Source organism: Tachysurus fulvidraco, chromosome 3 (assembly GCF_022655615.1).
Source record: "Tachysurus fulvidraco isolate hzauxx_2018 chromosome 3, HZAU_PFXX_2.0, whole genome shotgun sequence".
Taxonomy (NCBI): domain Eukaryota; kingdom Metazoa; phylum Chordata; class Actinopteri; order Siluriformes; family Bagridae; genus Tachysurus; species Tachysurus fulvidraco.
In genome coordinates, this window is record NC_062520.1 from 32,266,115 (window position 1) to 32,293,387 (window position 27,273).

Consider the following 27,273-nt stretch of genomic DNA (forward strand, 5'->3'; position numbering starts at 1 on the left):
TGCAGGATTTATCAATGTCTTCGTCCCTACTGGTTTCTCCCATCGGTGGTTTTAATGCAAGTGAATAACATTGATTATTTTGTTCTAATGGCAGCTGTCAAGGGGTGAGATAAATTAGGCAGCAGGTACGCACAGTTCTCAAAGATGATGTGCTGGAAACTGGAAAAATCCGACTGTCACAGTGACTACTGGGTAAGAGCATCTCAAATAAACAGCAAGTCTTCCCTTTATACAGTGGTTAATACCTAACAACAGTGGTCCACAGGAGGACAACCAGCGACAGAGATGTGCATGGGGAGTGAAGCCTAGCTGTGGTCCAACCCCACAGAAGAGCTATGTGTGGATGGCCGGTTATGTGTCCATTGCTTACAGTATCTTGAGAAGACATGGCACCAGGTCACATTACAAACATTAATGCAGACCAAGTTTATAGCAACAGCTTTGAATTCCTAAAAAACAGAAGCCTTTTTCAGCAGGATAATGTGATCTGACACACTGCAAAAATGGTTCACGGGTTATTTGAGGAACATGAGAAAGAGTTTAAGGTGTTGGAGTTGAATTCCCCAGATCTTAATCGGATCAAGCATCTGTAGGAGTCACGATCCACCATCTCACAACTTCCATCCATTCATTCATTCATTCCCTACCGCTTATCCGAACTTCTCGGGTCACGGGGAGCCTGTGCCTATCTCAGGCGTCATCGGGCATCGAGGCAGGATACACCCTGTACGGAGTGCCAACCCATCACAGGGCACACACACACTCTCATTCACACACACACACACACACTACGGACAATTTTCCAGATCAACCTACCATGCATGTCTTTGGACCAGGGGAGGAAACCGGAGTACCCGGAGGAAACCCCCGAGGCACGGGGAGAACATGCAAACTCCACAAACACAAGGTGGAGGTGGGAATCGAACCCCCGACCCTAGTGGTGTGAGGCGAACGTGTTAACCACTAAGCCACCGTGACCCCACCTCACAACTTGCATGAATTAAAGGACCTGTTGCTAACGACATCTTGGTGTCAGACACCACTTCAGAGTCTTGATGGATTAGAACTCAAGAAGAACCTACATAATAATTGCAGGCAGTTTTAATGTTAAGGCTGATTGTCTATGCATTATGAAAAGAAACAAGGAATTTTTGACAAATTTATAATCTTAATGAAAAAAAAAGACTCTTTAGACAAAGACATCTCACATCTCTTTACACAATATACTTACGGGAAGGTAGAAATTATTCTTCTCCAGGTAAACTACCGGATGGCCGTCAGGTTGGAACAGGGTTTCGTTGGATGTATTATAATGTGGGAGATGATGTGTCAGGTCGTCCTGCAGGAAGAACTGTAAAGAGAAAAAAGGAAATAAAAAGAAGCTTGTTCTGTCGTGTGTATGTCTGTCAGCCGCGTCATATTCAATAAGACTGTAAAATTGAAGCGTTGCTTCAAACAGTCAGTTTTTTTTTAACTACGTGTCAGAGTCAGAGTGTGCTGAGGGAAACGGTATGGTCTATTCTGTGTCGTAATGTTCTTAAAGCACTGAACGCAAGAGGAGAAGACAATATAATCCATTTAGAAGGCTAAGGTGTGTGTGTGTGTGTGTGTGTGTGTGTGTATGTGTGTGTGCAGCCTGTAGTGTATACTGTGTGTGTGTGTGTGTGTGTGTGTGTGTGTGTGTGTGTGTGTGCAGCCTGTAGTGTATACAGTGTGTGCATATGTGTGTGTGTGTGTGTGTGTGTGTGTGTGTGTGTGCAGCCTGTAGTGCATACAGTGTGTGTGTATATGTGTGTGTGTGCAGCTTGTTGTGTACAGTGTGTGTGTGTGTGTGTGTGTGTGTGTGTGTGTGTGTGTGTGTGTGTGTGTGTGCAGCCTGTAGTGTATACAGTGTGTGTGTGTGTGTGTGTGTGTGCAGCCTGTAGTGTATACAGTGTGTGTGTGTGTGTGTGTGTGTGTGTGTGTGTGTGTGTGTGTGCAGCCTGTAGTGTATACAGTGTGTGTGTGTGTATGTGTGTGCAGCCTGTAGTGTATACAGTGTGTGTGTGTGTGTGTGTGTGTGTGTGTGTGTGTGTGTGTGTGTGCAGCCTGTAGTGTATACAGTGTGTGTGTGTGTGCAGCCTGTAGTGTATACAGTGTGTGTGTGTGTGTGTGTGTGTGTGTGTATGTGTGTGTGTGCAGCCTGTAGTGTATACAGTGTGTGTGTGTGTGCAGCCTGTAGTGTATATAGTGTGTGTGTGTGTGTGTGTGTGTGTGTGTCTGTGTCTGTGTCTGTGTCTGTGTAGCCTGTAGTGTATATAGTGTATGTGTGTGTGTGTGTGTTTGTGTGCAGTCTGTAGTGTATATAGTGTGTGTGTGTGTGTGTGTGTGTGCAGCCTGTAGTGTATACAGTGTGTGTGTGTGTGTGTGTGTGTGTGTGTGTGTGTGTGTGTGTGTGTGTGTGTGTGTGTGTGTGTAAAAATACAGGGCTTGGACAATGAAAACCATGGACATTATAATAGTGGTCTCATGCTGTATATGTGTGTATACGTTGCCAGAGCAACGGGTGAATTGAATTAGTAGACATATAACATATTACAATCCACATAAAATAATCGGAGACATATCAGAGTGGACAAATCGTTGGTGTTCGTCTCACTGCTGCGTAAGTGACCGTGACAGCAAGTCTTTGTGGTGTATGTAGTGCTGCGGTACGCAGGAAGGTAAATGTCAGCATAATACCATGAAGAACAATCCACAGTAGAAAAGGACTACAGGAGACTTTACCTTTCTACCTATCTGTCTTTTTTTGTGAACACTTTGTGTAAAGTATAATACATTCCCTTAAGGACGTTTATATAAAGTGACATATGAAGTAGAAATGAGCGCAGCATGACGTACCATGTTGAAGATAGCCATGACGAGGATGAGGGTGGTGGTGGCCATGGTCAGGGTGAGACGAGGCCACGGCTTATTGGCAATGATGACGGAGGCCCTGAGGATCCAGAGCCATGGAGCAGACGCTGTCTTACTGCAATGCTGAACACAGTGAGGGGACGAATATATGTGAGGTGACTGAATCAATTAGTGAAGTATTTCATTTGTCTTCAAATACTGACACATATACAGTGTCTTTACTCTGGTTTCAAGTCAAATTAAAACCAAGTGAAAAAAAAGCCCCCATATTAAATAAGAGAGACGCAAAAGCTAAATTTAAACTTCTGATCAAACAGATATCTGAGTGGGTGTGGCCTAATGCTTGATTGACAGCCCACTGCCCAGCCCGTTATGGCATTTTCCCGATTTTGCTTGCTAGGTTGCTGTGACTCGATGAGGCAGCATACTGTAAGTATGAATGTGTGAACACTTTGTGAACAGATTTATAACCATGACAAGCTACAAGCTAAGTGACTCTGACGCTCACGCGTTCCAATTAGCTTAAAGCCGAACGTGAAGTCAGTAACACTTTACAATAACAGTACATGAATAATCATGACCTGAATTAATACTTACATACTGTAAACATGGAACAGTACTGATGCGTGAAGGCATGTAGTAATAACAACCTAATGAAGTGTTAACCTTGACTACGATGGATGGCTTATTAATTCATGTAAATTAACGTAAATTAATAAATCGTCAACCGTTAAATGCTTCATTAACGTATCTAAAAAAAAAAATTGGGTGATTGTTGATTTTTTTCTGCGTCTGTTCCCAGTGAGCTGTCTGCATCTTCTACATCATACCTGGGAAAAGTCTCGCCTCCTAATATCAGAGCATCTGAATTTAAAACACATTTATTCTTCACGGTTAAGACGTATTTAAAAATAAATAGCTTATGATATGTACAACAATTTGCTGGAAGCTGCTTATTTTGTTTTTGGTTTATTTAGAGCTATGAATCTAGCAGTAGGATATTGCTGTCAGATCAACTGCCTACATCATAAATAACTTAAACAAGATAAAAATAACCAAGGTGGAGTCTTTAAGACTTGTTTATTTCCCCTGCTGTAACGTAGCGGACTCGGTTTGCAGTGCTGGGCATTGAGGATGATCCACGTCACCACGACTACAGACTAGCGGTTAAGGTTAGGTTGAGAATCTTTCTGATGAAATCCAACAATATTTAACCTTGTCATGAGAAGTGGGATGAAATGTTTAATTATTTCATTAATCTGCCAATACACTAAGCAATCATTTCGATTTACTTCCAGAAATAAACGATCTCAGGTACCACAAATTCATACTCATGGCTAATAGTTAGCTTGAACTTATATCACGTACTACATTAAAGGTGCGGTGCACGATGTTTGAAAGCCAATGTTGACATTTGAAATCACCAAAACAAACAGGCCCCTAACTCAAATGGGTGTCACCCCTGTTTTGATAGCTCCGCCCCACACATACACACATAACCCAGGCAACTATTATGGCGGAACCTGCTGGGGTGGCTGGCCAAGGGGATATTTTTAACAATAAATTAACACAATGAGTAATAATACAAATGTGTTTTTGTAGTACTGTGTGTTGTACCGTGAAAGGTTTAGCTCTGTTTCACGCGGAAGACGACGTCCGACACCTAGAACCCGAGGCAGAGGTAACAGCAGGTATCTGCCATGTCAGTGTTTCAATCACTTTATGCTAATGTCACACATGCGCACTGAACACTCTCTCAACTGCATATTGAAAAGACCCGCCCCTTTCTGCTCATTGGCTACACGTTTGTTTTGTTTGTTGGCCCGACTCGGTTTTCTGAAGCATTTTTCAAACACTGTGCATCTCACCTTTAAGTATGGAAGAGTACAATGTGGTGGCATGTTATAATAAATAACCAACAACGAGGTAAAGGTTCCTGTTTAATTAGCTCAGGAGTTATCGACTCGGGAAACTCCGACCTGTGAATATGTGGCCGACTTTACTTAAGACGCCGAGGCGCTTTTTTCCTTCTCGATAGGTGAGTAACGTTGGTTTTGCTTTGTTACACAGAACTAATATATGCCTTTGTCCTTTACATCATTATGCTTGTGTGGCATTTTTGCTTGTTTGTTTATCTACAATCGTATTGTTCTTCCCTTCAGCTATGATAAAGACACGTTTCTTTCTGTTAGTCGCCTGGTTTACGTATGTATGTGTGGGCGGAGCTATCGATACAGGGGTGGGACCCGTTTGGGTTAGGGGCGTGTTTGTTTTGGTGATTTTATATGTCAACGTTGGCTTTCAAACGACGGAGACCCCACCTTTAATTAAAAAAACTAAGAAATAGCTAAATAGCTACAGATAGTTTCACTGAAATGAAGTAAGCGTTAAAGGGCTTCATATAAAATGGCACCTTTTGTTGCTCATTTATAAACATCCAGGATTTAAACACGGATTAAAGGCATACAGGTGATCACAAATGAACCAAACAGAACTACAGAAATGTGATATTATTGATTAAATATGTCATACATTCACTTGGGTAAAGAAAAGAAGTTTTATTATACTATAGACATCAAATCCGCTCTGTCTGTCTTACCAGGAGGTGGCCGACGAAGCAGATGAGCAGAATCATGGAGAGGATTAGGAAAGCAACCCCGAATGAGATTCCCAATACAGCCGTCCTACGATTCATTACAAAAAAATGATAATTACAGCTGCTTTTGGTTCAGAAGCAAAAGAAACAGAAAGTCAATTAAGGGTTAGAGTTCATAAGGCTGTCATAACAAAATACTTTTGTTCAGTCACTTCATAAGGTCATGAGGTTATGATACATTAAGTGTGGACCAACTTTAAAGTGTCATAGCAGCTGACTTTGTAGCCAAATGTACTTTCACTGTTGTGTCAATTCATTTCAGCTTAAAGACATAATGAGATATTCAGAGGTCTTTTATTACAGTGCTATAATAATGCTGAGTGTTATAAACGTTACCCCAAGAGATGAATGAGTTCAGGAGACATTACAGATCGTTGTATAGTGTAGTGCAGAGGTCCCCAACCCCCGGTCCATGGACCAAATGGTACCGGGCCGCTCAAGGAACATTAAATTATTCCCATTTTATTTACAGTGGTGTATTTCTCTCGGGTTTGTGCGACTTTCCATGGACGAGAGGTTAACCGGGAGCTGAGAGACTTCACCTAAAGCCGCACCGATACCGCGCATGCGCAAAATATCATGATATCGGGCCGGGTTTAGGTGACGTCTGGAGCCGAGCGGCTGCGAGCGGCAGTGGTGTTGTAGCTTTGGTGGAGAGAGAAGGTGTGTATCGCTCTTCTCTCTGTTCACCGGTACTTTGTCATGTTTAACAGTGCTTGGTGTACGTGTATATTGTGTTTGCTCAAATTTAACCCACAAATTAGCAAAAATGAGCACGAAACAGACGTCGTTAGAAAGTTAGAAACTCTGCCGGTGTTCTGGATTAAAGTCATGGCGGAATACCCTGAGATTGTCACCACAGCACTTACATCCCTATCGTCATTTCTGACATGCTATCTGTGTGAAGCGGGGATTTCTGCAGTGATGGCAACCGAAACAAAACGACGGAATAAACTGGACATAAGCGACACACTTCGGGTGTCATTGTCTCCTGTTACCCCAGATGGAACCGTCTCGTTGTAAAGAAACAAGCTCAGGGTTCTCATTGATTTAGCGTTGTAGTGAGTTAAAAAGGCATGTTTACATACAATTAAATTAAAATTATTAATTTTAATTTAATTGTATAGCCACCACACCCACCCCCCCAGCCCCAGCGAGCCGCGGTAAAATGATCAAACATTGACCGGTCCGTGGCGAAAAAAATGGTTGGGGACCACTGGTGTAATGGACTAACCCTAACCCCCTAACCCTAACCCCCTAACGCCTTAACCCTAACACTTTCCATTGAACTCACTATCATACATATCATGTGACTCTAAAAGGACATAAGCTGTCATGACATTCCAATGTAGATGTTAACTAGACACAACCTCAAGTCAAACAAAACCATATGTTCCTTGACATAAAAATAAATCAAAACTGTCTTTATGACAGCTGGAAGAAGCCTTCATAAATGTGTATGTAAGTTAATGTCAGTTGGTTTAGTCATAAAGAAGTTATGAAGTATTATAGGCACCGAATACTTGTTGATGCTGTACATTCTTACGCTCTGCTCTGAATAAAGAGGACTCACTTTGGCAAGACCAGAATTTGTACTACGAAGATGCAGAAGAAGATCAAGCAGGCGCAGGTGACGTAGTATTTAAAAGCAGGCAAGGTGGTCGCTCTGTACTGTGAAAAGAAAACGCGAAGCAATCCGAATCAGAAACCCACGTATACTCGGCAAAATTTATAACACACATACACAAGGACTATATAACACGCTCATAAGCATTTCATAACCCTGTGTATTACAGCTTACCTCCTTTTCTAAAGTTTTGTTGTGAAAGAACAACGATATTCTCTGAATGTCCTCCGATTTCAGCCACTGTCTGTAAATTTTGAGATGAAGATAAAGATTATAAAAGTATTTACACTCAGTAAAGAGTTTAAAACTCGATGCAATGCAACAAGAACCTACTTTTGGGAATTTATACCGTCGAATGTCCGTATCATGCGTTCATTTAGCTCCTCTTCAAATCGCTTCTTCTGAGATTTTGTTCTGTGATGAAAGAAACAGTCGAGACCATTTTCCAAAAATCAAAAGGTTGCATCATCACCACATTTCAGCATTTAGTTCACGAAGCACTTGATGCTCTTCACATCTGATTTGAATCAGTTAAGTGCCAAAGTGTCATTAAGAGCTTTACAAGGCAATAAAATCAATTCAGAATGAAACGTATAGTGACTAAAACCCAACACTGGCTTTATTTTGTCTGCTACAGGTTTGATGCTCAGTAAACTTAATGCTTCATCGGACTAAAGCAGACAAAAACAAACACATCCCACCTTTCTGAGCGTCTCTGGAAGTGATACTGACCCAGTGGCACATCCTAGAAACAATAACACAGTAATTACCATCAGTATGGTACTTAACTGCTATAACGAGTACTTTTTTTTAAACAGGGGTTCACACCGGCAGCCAAGCACACAGTCACGCTACTCGGCACACTTAAACCCTTTATAACAGACAAAAATAATTCTTTTTCTTTTATATATTGAATCGAATTGTGAGCTCATTTCCAGCAGCATTAACCACCAGTATACTGGTTTACTGGTACAGAGGTTTCTCTTTGGTTCTCTCTAAATTCTGGTTCAATGTGATTAAGACACTGAAAATGGGTTAATTAGTATAACGAGATTGTATTAGAAGCTTAATTGGTACATGGATTAACTTTTTATTCTTAATGATTAAGTGAGGAAAAAAACTAAATTCTTACTTCTTAATTCTAATCTTGTCATAATTACTGTAAATACTGAACAGTTAACAGTTTTAGATAAAAGTATCAGCAAAATGAATGCATTTAAAGGATAAAATAATTTATTTAATCGGTATATAGTCGCCATACCAAAGCTCTTTTCATTGGTTAATTAGATGTCAGCTGATTAGCTCTGTGCTTAGGGGCGGTGGTGGCTCAACTGGTTAAGGCTCTGGGTTGTTGATTGGAGGATCAGGGTTCAAGGCCCAGCACACCACTACTGGGCCCTTGAGCAAGGTCCTCAACCCTCCCTGCTCCCAGGGGCGCTGTATCATAGCTGCCCCTGCACTCTGACCCCAACCTCCTCAGTTGGGGTATGTGAAGAAAAGAATTCCACTGTGCTGTAATGTATATGTGGCGATAATAAAGGCTTCTGTGCCCCCGTTCTCTCTCTCTCTCTCTCTCTCTCTCTAATGGATAATTAACCCAATGTGAAGGTACTTACAGAGGTGTTAATTTTGCCGTTCTCGTTGGTCATGCTGTCTCGGTGGTGCAGATTGGCAAAGGGTTTGGCAGCCCCCCACGACTCCAGGTACCGAGTCATCCTCACTGAAGCTCTCATCTTCGCCCCGTCCAGGGTGTGTCGAGGTCTGTAGTGGTGCTGTGGACTCCGCCTCTCCACCTGCCCAATCAGGAAAATGTTGGGATCGTACGTCACGTGAACGCATATATTCTATACACTTGTGTACTAATACTGTATATTACCATTAGTTTAGTAACAAAGTGCACAGGAAGCAGCACTGTGAACACTCTCAAGATGTCATCTTAACAGATGAACCTTAACAGTTCATTTCTGATTTAATCTTTTTTTCTCTTGCTATCATATCATTCTTGTAGTGGTATAACTTTACACCATACCTTTGGGTTGATTACTAGGTAGGTCACCACCCTGTGCTCTTTCAGATAAGGGTCCCGTTCATGCCCGTATCCATCCTCCACTTTATATGCTCCATTCAGGTGCTCCAGAGTGACCGAGGTGATATGGACACGTCTGTTCATCAACAGAAAAATATACATATTTAAAATATTCCGTTCTTGTAAATAGTGTGGAACTACAGTCAACGTAATAATTAAACGAAGCATCGCATTCGGTTCATACCCTGGTACACCTCCAGCTTCCATGTGATTGGCTAGAGTCACATCATGTGACCAGACATCGTACTGCCACTTCTGTAGGCCGATGACACCGCAGAGGACATTTCCTGAATGAACCCCGACTCGCATGTTGATGTCCACACCGGTGGCATCTCGAACTTTTCTAAAGGAGAACACACACACACACACACACACACACACACACACACACACACACACACACACACGTACGTTTTAACGTTTTTGAATTTAATATGCAAATATGAAAACAGGTTTTGTAAATAGTTTGGCCTTTTGCTACACACTCCTTTGTGTGTACTGAACAAATGAGCACGAGCACATGTTTGTAAGTGTTGTTGCCTACAGGATGACTTGTAGCCTTGACACAGTAACCCTCCTAAGGGAAAATGCTTTTCTCAGAAGTCTTTCTTACCCCAGACTGCCTGCAAAGGTCACGAGTAGAAAAAAAACACAATTGGACCGCTGACAGAAATGACACACTCACGGTTATACTCCAAGCTCAAATGTTTTCTGAGAATCGAGCACCAGAGAACAACACTAACAGTCGCATAAATCGACAGTTTCCTTTGAATATACGTAGCTGCGCTCCATCCTGTGACTTCGTGTCTAATGTACGTAGTGCTACGATCGACGTCACCGGGAAACGCTGAGAGAGAAAGAAGCTCTGGCTTTTGTGGGTTTTTTCAGGAGCTAACAATAAAACCTGAGCGTTAATCGTCAACTTGTCCATTCTGAAGTGAATAAGTCTTTGCCGTGGACTTCACAGCTGCCATTTGTAGGGTTTCTCTAAACCGTGATAAAAGCTTTTACTTCAAAGGGCCCTTTTAAAAGCATTACTGAAAGGAACAACTAATGGAATGGAAAAGTGGGAGCGAGAGCTTCTAGAAATGTCAGTGGTGTGTTATACATGCTTTGGCTTTGTACTTCAACTACAAAATCACTTAATACTGGTAAAGTGAAGACTCCAAAATGACCGATACGTCAGTTTTATTTTCCCTTAATGCGGTACGGCAACAAGGCGAGGACAATCTGCAAATCCAATTATTTATTCCTTCATCTTTAATAACTGCTTCATTCTGGTCAGGGTCACAAATTTAGAGCATGTTCCAGGAATGTGATGCAGTGACTCCGGTCCATCGAGACAAAGGGAGCGATTGCAAGGTTCACATCATTCCCAGCAATGGTAAAGTTTAATAACAGGACAATATTAAAGTCAGTGTAAGATGGAATGAGAAGAGACAAGGTGAAGGTGGACGCTCAGTTTCATTTATTAGGGCAAATCCAAAAGGCTAAAACAAAGAAAAGCTAGAACATGGAAAGAAAAGACTCGGATATCATTAATTCATTCATTCTTTCATTCATTCATTCATTCATTCATTCATTCATTCATTCATTCATTTACTACCACTTATCCGAACTTCTCGGGTCACGGGGAGTCTGTGCCTATCTCAGGCGTCATCGGGCATCGAGGCAGGATACACCCTGGACGGAGTGCCAACCCATCACAGGGCACACACACACTCTCATTCACACACACACACACTCTCATTCACACACACACTCACACACTACGGACAATTTTCCAGAGATGCCAATCAACCTACCATGCATGTCTTTGGGAGGAAACCGGAGTACCCGGAGGAAACCCCCGAGGCACGGGGAGAACATGCAAACTCCACACACACAAGGCGGAGGTGGGAATCGAACCCACAACCCTGGAGGTGTGAGGCGAACGTGCTAACCACTAAGTCACCGTGACCCCCCTGACAGATATTATAGGGCGGAGCTTGTTACCATGGGAACCTTGATAGTCACATCTTTTACCTTTGTGGAAATGTTAGGATTTCAATGGATCATGTTTAGGATGGTTTTTAATATTAAAGTTATCACACATTTCACTCAACAATATTCTAAGGAAAAATTCTTCACAGTAGAAATCTGGTGCGCCGTTTTCCAAAATATTCCAATGTACCTGGCTGGATGCTCCCGAGCCCTGGCACGGTTTTAACAGAGTCTGATAAGCGATGTGTGAAGAGCCGATTTGTCCGCTCGCAGGCGGGCCATAGATATTCACTTCCTCTGAACCACAAATGATTTCATCCACGGTGTCTCAATGGCTTTTTTGTGCTATTATTACAACCCCTTGAAATAGTAGTGCTAAAAAGCTGGGGGTGAGGTGCCAATAATTATGTTCCAGTTGATAATCATTAATGTCACTTGTTCTGTCTGATCCAAAAGTCAATTACACACAAAAGCCCTGATTCACTAAGATCCTGAATGAAGAAGCTAATTTGCATGTGTGGTCATGTGAACTGCATGTTTATGGATGTGGGGGATTCGCAGCGGACGACGGTGTAACGTGCGGTCGGGACGGACAGCAATAACTCGAGTTGTTTGTTTTCATAGCTGGGATGAGTTCAGATCTCAAAGATACTCGTGAGAGAGTGAACCATGAACTCACCATAGATCTGTGTAATTGTCTGGCACAGTGTAAGTGATTTAAAGACACAGGATCACGTACATATTTACATTTATGACACACTTAACCAGAGTGACTTACAACTGAGCAACGGAGGGTTAAGGGCCTTACTCAGGGGCCCAGCAGTGGCAGCTTGGTGGACCTGGGGTTCGAACCTATGACCTTCCGATCAATTTAACAGGAGGTAAAGTGGATCTACTAGTGAATAATTATTAATAATAATAATAAGACGATTATAAATAAAATCAGAGCTTCACTTACTTGATGGCCTCACACATGTCCAAGCCCATCTTCACACAGTTTTTGGCATGGTTAGGTAAAGACTCAGGGAGACCAGACACACAGTAATAACAGTCCCCAAGAATTTTAATCCTCATACATTCATTTTCCTAAAATAAATAAATAAAAACAAGAAAACGTGCCCCGTCATGTTGATGTACATCATGCTGTTTCATGACAGAATGAGAACATTAGGGAATAAAATAAAGCATGACTCATTTTTGGGCATTCATTTGAATCATTTCCAACTCCGACCGCATCTTACCTTGGCGATCTGATCAAATTTCCCAAAAAGCTCGTTGAGCATGTGGACAAGTTCACCAGGAGAGCAGTCGCTGGCCAGCCGGGTGAAGCCCACGATATCGGCGTACAAAATACTGCAAAGGAAAACCGTGACTTAGACAACAGAAGAAAACGTCTGACATATTTATACTAATAAACGTACAGCAGAGACGTGACCGAGACCTGTTTTATTCTCTCAGTAATGAAAATGAGGTTCGACGTTTTGGCTCAGCTGAGCTTTAATATTTAACAGTGATTATTAAAAATTGAGTAAAGTCAAAAATCCTGTCAAGAGAATTCCATGAATTTATCCTAACACTTTCACACACTCTACATATCAAAGGGTTTCCTCATTTTTACTGACTTTTATATGTTTAAATCCCTCCTAAGTTCTGTTTTATGGTAGATAGATAGATAGATAGATAGATAGATAGATAGATAGATAGATAGATAGATAGACAAGCAGATAGATAGATAGATAGATAGATAGATAGATAGATAGATAGATAGATAGATAGATAGACTGACAGACAGACAGACATAGATAAACAGATGATAGATAGATTATCTATCTATCTGACAGACAGACAGACAGACAGACAGACAGACAGACAGATAGATAGATAGATAGATAGATAGATAGATAGATAGATAGATAGATACGGCGCTCAGTTGTTTCCTTGCCAACTCTGAACAGAACGATCATCACCTTGTGACTGCACTCACTCGTGTGGATGATAACAGAAGGTCTACGTTACACTCACCACACTGTGAAACACCGTCCATAAATTCTTTATCCTTTATAATAAAAAACATCCACAGACTCGACTAGAAGAATGTGGAGTCTGCTTTTACCCTGGGCAAGGCGTGACAGCATACCGCTGGGGGCAAATAAACTAGTCAAGAGGTTCTTTTAGAAGAAAACATACAAAAGCACAGTGGACCTAAATGTGGTGCAAAGCTGATTGGGCAGTTTGCCATAAGCAACATTGGCATTTTAGTGGCTTCATTTAAAACAGCTTAAGACTATCATTATGGCCAGAAGAGGAAGCGCAGTGCACGGGTTCGGATCTGCATTCCTCACCCTAGCCCTAACTCTAACCCTAACCCTAGCCCTAACTCTAACCCTAACCCTAGCCCTAACCCTCACTCTAACTCTAACCCTCACCCTAACCCTAACCCTAACCCTAACCCTAACTCTAACCCTAACCCTAACCCTAACCCTCACTCTAACCCTATCCCTGTGTCGTTCTGACCCAGTATTTCCACTGAAGTTCAGGATGCTGCAATATATCCACAACTTATCAACCTCTCTGATTTTGCAAGTATTGCATGTGCACATAAAGGGGCTTCAGGGGCAGTTAAAGGAATCCTTTATACAGTGTTAAAGCAAGTCATTCTTTAAGCATAAAAGAACACAGTTTCGTTATCTACCATGAACTTGTAATTCATCCGTCAGCACATCCTGCCAGATCTTATGGGCTGGTCGTTGCTTTGTTGAACGCTATGTGCTCCGTACGGAGTAGAACTGATTCTCACCCTCAATCGAGTACCGTAGCAAGACTCCTGTCTTTAAATAAGCACAACAATGACTGACTCTTAGCCTCGATAGAGTATCTGATCACTTTATATTAGTCCTGTCTGGTATCAAGGTGTGCTACGAATTCTTGTGAAGACCTTTAACACATGACGGTCCCTTGATCTGTAGGAAAGGAAGTAAAGGTGAAGGTGTGGTTTTATGACCGAGCGCTTACTTGGTGGGTTGATAAGAACGAGCTTGACATAAGAATGAGGAAAGCAATTTTTTTACTTTTAGCCATTAGTACTAAGCAAAGAAAATCGTCAATTTCGTCGCTATAAATATAATTTGCAGAATGGTGTGGAATCCTACATTTTGTGGTCGACTTCACAACACAGTGTGAAAACACTCAGAAGGTTGTGAGTTCAAATACCAAAGCTTCCAAGTTACCATGGTTGAGTTCTTAAACAAAGCCCATTTGTGTCGCTTTGGATTGCATCATCTATATGTGCAATAAGTGTGAACAGCCTCGTATAAAAACTGATGGAATCTCATTTGCAACATATAACCTGACCTCAACCAAAAGATCCCTTGTGTACCTTTTTGTTGTTTTGTGCACAGAATGTTCACGGTGCAGTTCCCTTTATAGCAGCAAACGCTATCTAACACTTCTGAACACATATGCTATGCAGGCTCCAATTAGCTTAATCAGGTGTGTGCTAGATTTGGGTTGGAACTCTGCAGGAAGTCATTTACTTCCATCCAGTGCTTAAGCTACAATATGCTCTCTTTAACCAGCTGAAAAATGTCATTATACTGCACCAAGTAACACCGAATTAATGTGAAATTTTGCACCTACTATATCTAAAGAAAAAAAAACCCACCTTCTCACCGTTCATCTTAACTGCTAGCACATGCACCAGATATAACACATTCAGCTGGTGATTCATCTGAGCTTCCTTTTGAGTGTAAATTGAGTCAGACTTCAACTTTTTGGTAGGTTCATTACCATTCAGTGTGAGAGCCATGTCTGAAAAATTCATCGCTGCTTCAGGGCAGTATGTGAGACTGTGTGTGTGTGTGTGTGTGTGTGTGTGTGTGTGTGTGTGTGTGTGTGTGTGTGTGTGTGTGTGTGTGAGCCACAGATAGAGCACCTGACGTTGGTGTGCCTCTGCACATATAAGTTGTGAAAGTTGTTGGTGTTCTCCGCCTGTCCGAAGTTGGGTCCCTGGAGCCGTTGGATGATCTCGGCCTTCATCACTCGAGCGATGTGAGCAGGCAGCAGTGAAAGCAGCAGACGCTCCTAAACGTATAAAACACACATGCTTTTTTTTTAGTATTATTCGCAAATGACCGGGACGTAACATACTGTACAGTGCCGTTTGTAAATATTAAAATTGTACAAAATCACAATCTCGTGTAGCTTTAACACAAAAATACACAGATACTCCACTTCAAACTTCAGTGCGATGGAATAAACTCAGTCCCCATGATGAGCGATGTGTCCGAATGAGATGCAAAGAAATTGTGTTCATTTAAAGAAACAATACTATTAATGCTGTAATTTATGTATAAACTGCATTCCATGATCCAAAATAAAGACTTCAGCACAATATATTATGGATTTATTACTGCGTCTCACTCAGGACCAACAGTCAGAGAACTGCTTACGTCTGCGGCGTTACGGTTTATTTACAGTATTAAATCATCACTACGTGCACCGGACTCTGAATACGGCTCCACAGTGTTAATTAACAAAGCAAAAGAAATTCATTAGGCCGATATTAAACATGACACTTAACAATATTTCTATTCGATTGTTTTTAGCAGCTCTTAATGGAAGCCAATGATGGTAAACTCTTAATAATTCCTTGAGAGTGAATTACAACACTTAATCATGGAACCAAGCAAGTAAATTAATCATTCGTTTTGTGTGTGTGTGTGTGTGTGTGTGTGTGTGTGTGTGTGTGTGTGTGTGCGTGTGTGTGTGTGTGAAGAAGCTTTGGCAGCTTTAATAATAAATCGTAAATGAATCTAATCTGATGTCAGCTTTTTCAATGACGGATGAAAGATACAAACTTCTTTGATTAAAATGCTGCCCAAAGGCTTTCAGTCATTCAGCTGTGGTTGATTTCCTATATTTAACAATAATATGTAATAACACGCAATCTATTAGTTAACAATTTAACAAAAACACGTTAGAGGATGATTAAAAACATTCATTCATTCATTCATTTCCTACCACCTATCTGAACTACTCGGGTCACGGGGAGCCTGTGCCTATCTCAGGCGTCATCGGGCATCGAGGCAGGATACACCCTGGACGGAGTGCCAACCCATCACAGGGCACACACACTCTCATTCACTCACACACACTCACACACTACAGACAATTTTCCAGAGATGCCAATCAACCTACCATGCATGTCTTTGGACCGGGGGAGGAAACCGGAGTACCCGGAGGAAACCCCCGAGGCACGGGGAAAACATGCAAACTCCACACACACAAGGTGGAGGTGGGGATCGAACCCGCAACCCTGGAGGTGTGAGGCGAACGTGCTAACCACTAAGCCACCGTGCCCAACAGTGATGATTAAATTAAGCACCGATCCAACGATCAGCGATGCAGCCAATAGTCCGACAGAAGGAACAAAGCTTAAGCATGTGATCAAGTGATCTGTGATCCATCATCCGGGAACTAGGAGGATGTTTCTGGATGGTTTGGTCCAGCCAACAGGGAGGGTTTGACCTCGTACACAGAACAGGCAGCTGGAAGGCAGCCATTTTTGTCAGAGCCAGATTCCCAACCTTGCAAAAGCCACAGTGAGGTTCAGTCATTTCTGTCTTTGCACATGTCTAGCCAGTTTGAGACATCAAAAAGGAATGCTGGAGTGTTGGATGGCAGAGTTCAGTGTAAATTGATGTAGTTTAAACATGTATATCTCTGAGGCGGCTCTGACACAGGGGTTAGCAAATAGACGTCTCCCTTCAAAAAGAAGCTCTTATCTTAACCACACAAAACCAAAAAGTGGTCATGAATTTGTAACTCATGAATTCATTTAATCTGCGATTATTAATTGTCAAACGTTCAGAAACATTTTTGTTCACTTGATGCTTAATGCCATGGTTTTAAAGGACCGATTCATCTGCTACGCTTTTTAAAAACGGACACTACGGACAATTTTCCAGAGATGCCAATCAACCTACCATGCATGTGTTTGGACCGGGGGAGGAAACCGGAGTACCCGGAGGAAACCCCCGAGGCACGGGGAGAACATGCAAACTCCACATACACAAGGTGGAGGTGGGAATCGAACCCCCAACCCTGGTGGTGTGAGCTGGTAGGAACCTTGAGATCCTATTAAGCATTGTTAACATTTCATAAGAACCTCCAGGCCACCGAAAGCAGAACAGAATTAATACCTCATGAAATGAAAATGTCACCAGGATTATAACACCAGAACAACTCTTATTTGTCCTGCATGTGATCCATCTGTTTTTCTACTAAATATCTTGGAAGTACAGGAAGTCTCAGGTGACACACATGGCAAAAAAAAAAAGCATAGACAGTTTTAAGATACTCTCTTTTGTCCGACACAAATAACACCTAACGCTTTTAGCACCTCGTTTCAGATGGCTGTTAAAAGGGCGAGAGAGTCAACGGATTGGATGGCGTTTGGCTGCAAACCTGTTGGCGCTTCTCAAACTCCAGCTTGATGGGTAACTTGATGCAGTTGCAGGTGTCGTGGTAGGTCTGCTTCAGTGCCAGCTCCATCAGGTGTTTGTGGTACGCTCCTGCCATGTTCCCACAGATAAAAATAATGATGTTGGCCAGAATCTGGGGAGGAAACATAAAACACATACAAACAGGACATCAGATGAAATATTCCTAAATCAGGTTCAAGGTTCTTGGAGAACAGTTCACATGCAGGGGCGGTTCTAGAGGTGGGGCCACAGGGGCCCTGGAACCTGCTGAAATCTGATTGGCCCCCGATTGGCCCCAGTTCCATCAATCGTCGACGAGAAGAGCAACCAGAGATTTTTCACAACGATCACAGATGACAAACCCAACCCCAAACAATTGGCGGAACTCGAGGGTCTGAAAAAGGAACGACTGCCGAAAAGTATTTGCACCGTACTGAATTATTTTGTGTGCTTGAATGTACCCTGTACTTGGCCCCTGAATGTAACATGTGGCCCCTTTATGGCCCCTGTTACAGAAAAATTCTAGAGCCGCCAGCTTTCACATGACCAGCATTCACAGGTTTATTACAGATGTGTTCGGTTGACTGAAGGTTTTTCTGGAAATAAAACAAAATTTTAAAAAAGTATTTCGAGTTTAGTTACGTACGTATGAAACCTCACGAAGCAGCAGACGCATCGATTTGTAGAAAAGGGACGATGGTTTTCATTTCGCAGCAACGAATAAAACTTAAAACTTTTTAGTTTTATTTTGACAGCGTTTGTATTAAATGTCATCTAGATGTCCAGCTGTTGAAATAAAACCGTCTTCTAGTTAAGACAGATCTGGCAACCCGACGACACGCAAGCGGTTTGCATCATCTGGAAGAAAAATGTATTTTTTATATCGACGTGACTTTTGAACGATCTGGGACTCTGAATGCATCTTATTGTGCAGATGAATACGTGCAGAACCGAAGTTTTGATACTGATGTGCGGGGTTTCCCGTTTCTCACAATGCTCCCTGTGTGTTACAAGAAACCAGAGCAGAAACGCCAGTCTTCATTTTCAGCACACTGTATAGACAAAGATCATATGATGTTTCATTTCAATTCCCATTTCATCTGGGATACTCATGGGGTTGATGACCAAAAGAACTACTTTTTTTTTTGTCCAATTCACTCTCCCAAGCCCCACGTCTCAGATCATGACTATTTCTGACCAGAACAGAACAACAATCCAATCAGGTTCTCAGCTGGAGTGAAGCCTGGTTATCGCTCTCGGTGTTAGCGGCCCAGTAAAAGGCACGGCGGCTGTGTCCTTCTCCTTTCTTCACCATTTCATCCTTCTTTTGTTCAATTACCTCCCTGGAAGACTGTCTCTGATTCTTCTGTGCTTTTTATCTGCTGTCTTTTTAGCATTGCTTCTTGAAGTAAAGAGCATCAAAGCCTCATGTCCACCGGGTAGAAGATGTCCTCTTTTTTGGTTTTATTTCCCTCAGGGCTCGAAACAAAAGTCTCTGATAGGCGGTTTCTCTCAGAGCCGTAAAGGTTTTGTCAGAGCCGTGAAGAGTTAAGAAAGTAATGGATGAGTCATTCGCAGTGAAGCACGATGATAGTAGGAGCCTCGCTGTGCTGACTGACAGGGGACTCAAACACACGACGTTCAGGCTTTGATTTCCTGTCAGGTTAAATGTAGTTTTGAAACACAGACTTCATAAGCTATTGACACATGATTAAGGAAATCTGAGTTATAAGTATTCGCACATGCAATAATGTATAAACGATTGCTTTTAATCGGAGCCGACGGCCTTCATGACACGGAGGACATTTATGGTTTTGTGCTGATTCTCGTTAACTTCTTCTGACAGACGTTTTGTACAAACCGTGCAGGACATTTTGCTGACTGTACTGTAGGATGGGCTGGACATCCAGCATGGGGTTAATACCAGGAAAGGAAGTTACTGTACACTGTAAACACGACGCCCTTTATGACTTTTATTCAGCTCAATATAATTTGAATACTTTCGAATTTTCCCTGAACATGGCAAATTCTGTGCAGATTAACAAAACATTAGGAGTGGGAGGAATTTTATTTGACAAAAACCAATTAGGTGTCATTACAGTGCACTGAACTCGTCCCATTCCAGGGAATCCAAGGTTGCCTGGCTTTTATATTTTGCACAAGTTATGACCATATAATGACTTTATAATTAGGCACAGATTTAACCCCAAGGTGGCACTAGAGTGGGGGCAGCAATTAGACCAAATTTCCTTAGCCAAAAGCTTCCTTAAACCTAGCTTTTCAATATGGTTCTGTGGGCTGCCGTTGACAGCCAGAAGAAGAAGAAGAAGAAGAAATGGTAGAACATTGGTGCTTGGCCACTTAATAACAGTAATGTTAATGATGTGTTCAGTCACTGACAGCTAATCCCTGAAGGCCCTTAACCCTCTCTGCTCCAGTGGGGCTGTATCATGACTGACTCTGTGGTTTGTCCCCAACCTCCAAAGTTAACATGTGAAGTAAGAAGTTCATTGTGTTGTAATATAGATGTGACAAAATAAAGGCATCTTCCTCTTCTTCTTCTTCCTCTTCTTCTTCTTCTTCTTCTTCTTCTTCTTCTTCTTCTTCTTCTTCTTCTATATGTCAGAACTATATACTGTGATGGTGAAGTAGCTGCTGGGAGGAGAGACCTGAATCCGAGGTGATGTCCAGGTCTCACACTTCAGTCCAGTCCACAGAGATGTGCAACACTAAATTCTACTTCATTGAGAAGTCTGTTTTATTTCTTGAATCTGAATATTTACCTTTTGATAATTTGCCTTGCGTTCCACTTAAAGGCAGGGTCTCCGATTTTTTCGAGAAACGCTTCAGAAAACCGAGTCGGGCCAAATAATAATAAACAAAAATCAAAACTAACGTGTAGCCAATGAGCAGAAAGGGGCGTGTCTTGTCGATATGGGCGGAGAGAGTGTCCGGTGCGCGTGTGTGACGTTAGCAGAAAGCGGTTTTAACATTGACATGGAGGATAAAAACAAAGAAAGAAAGAGAAGAAAGACTTACGATAAGGCAAGAAGTAGGACGTGTTAATATAGGATCAGCTTTCCAGCGCTGGAGAGAACTGAAGGAGCAGGAAGTTGGCCACATATTCACAGGTTGGAGTTTCCCGAGTCAATAACTCCTGAGCTAAACGCTGTTACTACACAAATAACACCTCTTTTCTATCGTAGTAATGTAGAGAGGCAGCTACAACTGCGTTTTGTGTAGTAACAGCGTTTAGCTCAGGAGTTATCGACTCGGGAAACTCCGACCTGTGAATATGTGGCCGACTTTACTTAAGACGCCGAGGCGCTTTTTTCCTTCTCGATAGGTGAGTAACGTTGGTTTTGCTTTGTTACACAGAACTAATATATGCCTTTGTCCTTTACATCATTATGCTTGTGTGGCATTTTTGCTTGTTTGTTTATCTACAATCGTATTGTTCTTCCCTTCAGCTATGATAAAGACACGTTTCTTTCTGTTAGTCGCCTGGGTTACGTACGTATGTGTGGGCGGAGCTATCGATACAGGGGTGGGACCCGTTTGGGTTAGGGGCGTGTTTGTTTTGGTGATTTTATATGTCAACATTGGCTTTCAAACAATGGAGACCTCACCTTTAAGACTTTCAGTGCTTTACAACACAAGATCTCACCAAACTTTGATTTGGTTTCATTTCTGATGCCTGATATGATACTGATAGTGATCCATGGTACAGTAGATATTTGGATAATTCCGAAAATGGGAAAAAGGGTTTTTTTAATCAGGATATTTTTCCAATCTTTAAATTCCTATTCCTGTCTGAAAGGAGGAGAAAGAAAAAGATCTGACATCTTTAAATAAAAAGTTACAAGCTTAAGGGTAGATTAAAGTGGCGATGTGCCAGAAGCCAGTAATTAAGTGTTCTTTTTCTCTAAAACATTTGCATATAATAATACAGATGGTAAAAACAACCTGTGACATGAACGTAGCCTGCAGTAAACAAAGCGAGCCTGCTGTTGCTTTTCTGCAGCTGAGCTCCATTATGGAATCAAATGATTCCCGCTGAGTCACTTGACATGTGCAAACAGGAAAGCTTTCATTCTCCGGACTCCTGACCCTGGGCACTGATGCACACAAGTTTATAGCCTGTGAAAAAATCTCAGTCTTAATGCCTTTGGCAAAAGGTCCTGGTGAATTATAAACTCGAACATCATCTGACATCTAACAACCTTCTCCTTGACCTCTACTCAATGCAGCTCGGTGATGAACCTGTGCTTCTGAAGAGATTCTTAAAAGTGTGTATGTGAGCTGAGCTGAACTCGGTGGAAAAGAACTACGCTCGGAAGGTTCCATGTATTCAGATTCAGGTTACGGGCACAACATGTGTACGTCGTGCCTCAGAGGTTGCCAGGTTTGACCTGTGGAGAACAAATAAGACTTAAACCCCTTGGGGTTGATCCTATCAATCTTTTCGAAAGGTATTTAAAGGATTTTCTTATATTACAAAACGCTTGCAATTTTTTTAACTGGATCTTATTGTCTGGATTTTTATGCCTATATCTATATCTGTAATGTTAGGTCTCCAGCATGAGGACATGCTGACCAGACACTCAGCTACATTTAACAGCTCAGTCCTCAAGACAAGCAATGTACTGTAGTGTCTCTCATTAAGACATCGTGTCTCCTTTAAAAATAAAGCTTTGTCTATTTCTAATATTACTGTCAGGGGCACGGTGGCTTAGTGGTTAGCATGTTCACCTCCAGGGTCGGGGGTTCGATTCCCACCTCCACCTTGTGTGTGTGGAGTATGCATGTTCTCCCCGTGCCTCGGGGGTTTCCTCCGGGTATTCCGGTTTCCTCCCCCGGTCCAAAGACATGCATGGTAGGTTGATTGGCATCTCTGGAAAATTGTCCGTAGTGTGTGAGTGAATGAGAGTGTGTGTGAGTGAATGAGAGTGTGTGTGTGTGTGAGTGAATGAGAGTGTGTGTGTGCCCTGTGATGGGTTGGCACTCCGTCCAGGGTGTATCCTGCCTTGATGCCCGATGACGCCTGAGATAGGCACAGGCTCCCCATGACCCGAGAAGTTCAGATAAGCGGTAGAAGATGAATGAATGAATGAATGAATATTAGTGCCAGACACAAGAGCTGGAATTAACACTGCTTCTGATTTTAAATATGAATCTAACCATTTAATAGTAAAGTAAGAGTATTATTTATTTTCAATTCTGTCACACTTCTGTATGCACTTTTACTACAGAAGATATTGTATGTTTTTTTCTTTACAGATTTATAAATTAGACAAGACAGAATATCAATAACTCTATAATAATTATTGTCCCATGCATAAATTGTGTGCTATTCATGACCAATGACTGACTATACCAGGATGTTTAATCATTGTAATGTGGTTCATAATTTTGCCCTAACATTTAAGACCATCTGTTATATTGTGTAGGTCCGACTGTGCTGCTAAAACTGACCCATTGAGACGTGGCCTCCACAAGACGCTGTGATGTGGTAACTGGCACCAAGATGTTTAAGAGAAGATTCTTTAAGTCCTGAAAGTTGTCAGTTGTGGTCTCTATGGATCAGGCTTATTTATCCAGCTCAGCCCACAGATGCTTGATCGGATGGAGATTTACAGAATTCTGGAGGCCAAAAAAACACCTTGAACTCTTTGTCTTGTTCATCAAACCATTCCTGGAATATTTTTGTATTTATCCTGCTGAAAGAGCTGCAGCTACACGGCCTCATATGCACAGAGCGCCGATTTGCTCCAGTAATTTATAGCAAACTGTATTACAGTACGTCATCTGTGGGATCAGGGCAGACGGGCCGGCCTTCACTGTGATCCATGAGCGCTGATTCGCTGTTTGTCCTTACTTGGACCACTAACTACTGCTTGCTGGTAGCACATACGGGGAGGACATACTGAGAGGACATACTGTAGTGTTTTGGAGATGCGCTGACTTGGTCGTCAAAGTCACTCAGATCTTTATGCTTGCCCATTTTACCTGCTTTCATCACATCAGCTTTCAAAACTGACTGTTCACATGTTGTATCTATCTGTCTGTCTATCTGTCTGTCTGTCTGTCTGTCTGTCTGTCTGTGTCTGTCTGTTTATCTATCTATACTTATAAATACTTAACCATATCGTTTCCTAACGCACCCTTATGGCTCCCACCTACAGTAAGTGACAGGTTCATGTTTCCACTTTGACTCTATCATTTTCCCGAGCGATCCGACCGAACGATTTGGGAGGTGTGTAGCTAATCCTTTTTATGATTAATGAGTTAAAAGATCGTTGGGTGCACGGATGCAACAAAAGGTCAAGGTTGCTGAGACTCTCCTGCTGATACATTACCATTCAGCACAAACAATGATGAAGAGAAAGTTCAGAACACTAGAACATGCTAATGAAGACCAAACAAAGTGGTAGACACTAACATGACCTTCATGAGCTCGTGTCTCCTCCAGCTTTACACACAGGACTCTAAGAAACAATAAAGAATAATAATTGATCTTTAGAAAGAAAGAAATTAAAATTTTATATCATATTAGTGCTCAGCATATGCTAGTATTTTTGAGAGAACTGTGTAGCCCTGTAGATTTTATAGCCTGTCCTTGTGCTCCTAAGTGTGTAGAAATATATGAATGTACTATATTAATGTTGGCTGATTGTCTTCAGACGATAGAACTTAGTCCTTCCATTTTAATATGTTCATTAAATTTTGTTTATAAATTCTGTTCATTTTCATGCATTCTTACAGTGACTGAAAAATTTAGATTTATATTTTTGGGCAGAAATTCTTCCTTCCCTTTAATATACTGTTTCTGTATTTGCTTTAAACTAACTTATAAATGTACAAATGTTACTGTGAGATTGAGAAAATGAACTCGCTATTTTTTCCCCAATAACCTTTTGGCTGGTTTTTTAAATTAAAGTCTTTTAAAATAAAACACAACTGATATCAGGTCTCATTTCCTCCTCAAAGCTGTGATCCAAAGCTTGAGTTCTTTCTTCTAATTTCCTATTTTTTCCACAGAATGCCTCGTTATTTATGTTCACGTACAGGGGTCAAATAAATAAGTCCCTGCTGTGGATTTAGTGACAGCCCTGCTATATATATATATATAAAATTTTATTGTATTTATTTATTTATTTTTAGTCGCTCAGCAAAAGTTTCTACCCAGAAAAACAACAACTCATATCGACTACAGCAAAGCAAAGCTCATGGGAAAGGAAGCAATACTGAAAATGTTTGTTATTTTTCTAATTTAATGTATATTAATGTATAAAATAAAAATACTTCATAGAAAGTGATATGTTTTTTTAACGACCTGATATAAGCACATTGGCTGTGGATGTATGGATCAACCCCTGATCGATTAATCTAGTGTGGAACGTCAAAGAAAGTCAACTTGATTAAGGCCAGACATTCATTCATTCATTCATCTTCTACCACTTATCCGAACTTCTCGGGTCACGGGGAGCCTGTGCCTATCTCAGGCGTCATCGGGCATCGAGGCAGGATACACCCTGGACGGAGTGCCAACCCATCACAGGGCACACACACACTCTCATTCACACACACACACACACACACACACACACACACACACACACACACACACTACGGACAATTTTCCAGAGATGCCAATCAACCTACCATGCATGTCTTTGGACCGGGGGAGGAAACCGGAGTACCCGGAGGACTGTGACTGGTGATCTTGCTGAAAATGTTGCTAATTGCTAACTGCGTCATCCACAGATTAATGTTGTTACTATGGCAACCTTGATTTATTTGCTGTATGAGCAAACATGGCTTAATAAAGGAATAGAACTTTGTGATTTGAGGTGTGATGTCGTTCTAGGGAATTAATCAACAACGGACTGATGGTCGCAGCCGGAGACCAATCAGAGTTACCGAACCCACCCTGAACCCAACAGTATATTGTTTTGTTTTGTTTTCTTCTTCAGTTTATTATTAATCTTATATTTAGTTTATAGTTTTATTTAGTTTCTTTCCCCAAACTTTTCCAATGACATATTTCAGCTGCTGTTATAAAAAATCAGATATGGCATCTATCATACAGTATAAGCATGAAGACCAGAAGACGCTGATATTGACATTGTGGACATGATGAAGCTACCAGGTTTGGAACTGCACATAAAAATGCTTTTGCTGAACAATTTCTACTTGGAGGAAAAATCATTTTTTGTTAAATAAACATGTGAGAGCATCTGTGCACAAAAGCGTGCATAAAAATTATGTAAATATCTCACTTCCTTGATTACTCCAGAGAGCACTTTGGGTGTTCATCACAGACTGTAAAGAGCACATTAATAATCCCCCATACGTTGGAGCTGACAGCTGTTACTAACTCCCACATAGACAGGGATTATTAAACACATGTGTAGCATCAGAGCACGGATAATTAATTAGCACCCAAAGCTACCGGGCATGATGCAGGGACTCCTGGAGAGAGGGGGGGAGGGGGGTGTAACAGGTGTCAAATTATGCAGGGCTGAGAGAGAGAGAAAGTGATGGAGTGATGTATCCAGGTTAGGACACATGGAACTGTCTCGCTTGCTTTTCGCTGAATGAGGGAGAGAAGAACGAATACTAGGACGGTTTACTGTGGAATAAAAATTACTCAGCTTTTCATGACTTGCTTTTCTGCTCACCGTGGTTGTAAAGAGCGCTGACTTTATTTGAGTTACTGACTCAGAAACAGTCGGGCCTTTGTGGTCCACACACAGATTTGTGGCTCACCGGATGTTTTTTCTTTTCTTTTCTTTTCTTTTCTTTTTTTCTTCCACACCATTTGGTCTAAGTATTAAGACTGTAAAGTTCCAGCAGTTTGTGAAGTGAAGTGACGTGACATACGGCTAAGTATGGTGACAGACTCAGAATTTGTTCTCTGCATTTAACCCATCCAAAGTGCACACACACACAGCAGTGAACACACACACACACACACACACACACACACAGCAGTGAACACACACACACACACACACACACAGCAGTGAACACACACACACACCATGAACACACACCCGGAGCAGTGGGCAGCCATTTATGCTGCGGTGCCCAGGGAGCAGTTGGGGGTTCTGTGCCTTTCTCAAGGGCACCTCAGTCGTGGTATTGCCGGCCCGAGACTCGAACCCACAACCTTAGGAGTTAAGAGTCAGACTCTCTAACCATTAGGCCCCGACTTCCCCTAGTGCCTGGATGACATCGGTTCGTGCTGCACAATAGACTGCTGTAAGAAAACGAATGATCTGTGGTTAACAGGAGCCCGAGATCTTTACACATTTTGTTCTATGCCCAAAATAATACATCAGTAGTCAGATAGTTTTTTTTTTTAAGCTTTTCCGAGTCCAGGATGTTAAATGTCTTCATGCCAAACAGAACAACTCGTCCACATCTACTTCAATGTCAGTATGATTCTAGTCTTCCGACTCATTCAGTGGAGCTGTAGCAAGCTCAGCGGTGGTGAAGTCGGGGGTCGTGTGACCATGATGATCGTCAAAGGCAAAAA

The 27,273-nt window shown here is 41.8% G+C and overlaps 1 protein-coding gene across 2 annotated transcripts in view; it reads right to left on the reverse strand.

The window, feature by feature from the left end:
• Positions 1-27,273, reverse strand: part of adcy2a (adenylate cyclase 2a) — a 106,524-nt gene that overhangs the window by 12,410 nt on the left and 66,841 nt on the right. Inside the window, exons 4-17 of one of the 2 annotated variants that reach the window (XM_027177841.2) lie at positions 17,713-17,862; positions 15,179-15,327; positions 12,489-12,600; positions 12,206-12,333; positions 9,449-9,607; positions 9,208-9,340; positions 8,795-8,971; positions 7,880-7,923; positions 7,512-7,592; positions 7,353-7,422; positions 7,125-7,222; positions 5,495-5,579; positions 2,881-3,018; positions 1,232-1,351 (exon numbers count right to left, since the gene is read on the reverse strand). In XM_027177841.2, coding sequence (XP_027033642.2) covers positions 1,232-1,351; positions 2,881-3,018; positions 5,495-5,579; positions 7,125-7,222; positions 7,353-7,422; positions 7,512-7,592; positions 7,880-7,923; positions 8,795-8,971; positions 9,208-9,340; positions 9,449-9,607; positions 12,206-12,333; positions 12,489-12,600; positions 15,179-15,327; positions 17,713-17,862 — 1,644 coding nt within the window. The remainder of the gene's footprint in view (positions 1-1,231; positions 1,352-2,880; positions 3,019-5,494; positions 5,580-7,124; positions 7,223-7,352; positions 7,423-7,511; positions 7,593-7,879; positions 7,924-8,794; positions 8,972-9,207; positions 9,341-9,448; positions 9,608-12,205; positions 12,334-12,488; positions 12,601-15,178; positions 15,328-17,712; positions 17,863-27,273) is intronic. The other variant, XM_047811613.1, reaches the window with a different exon arrangement.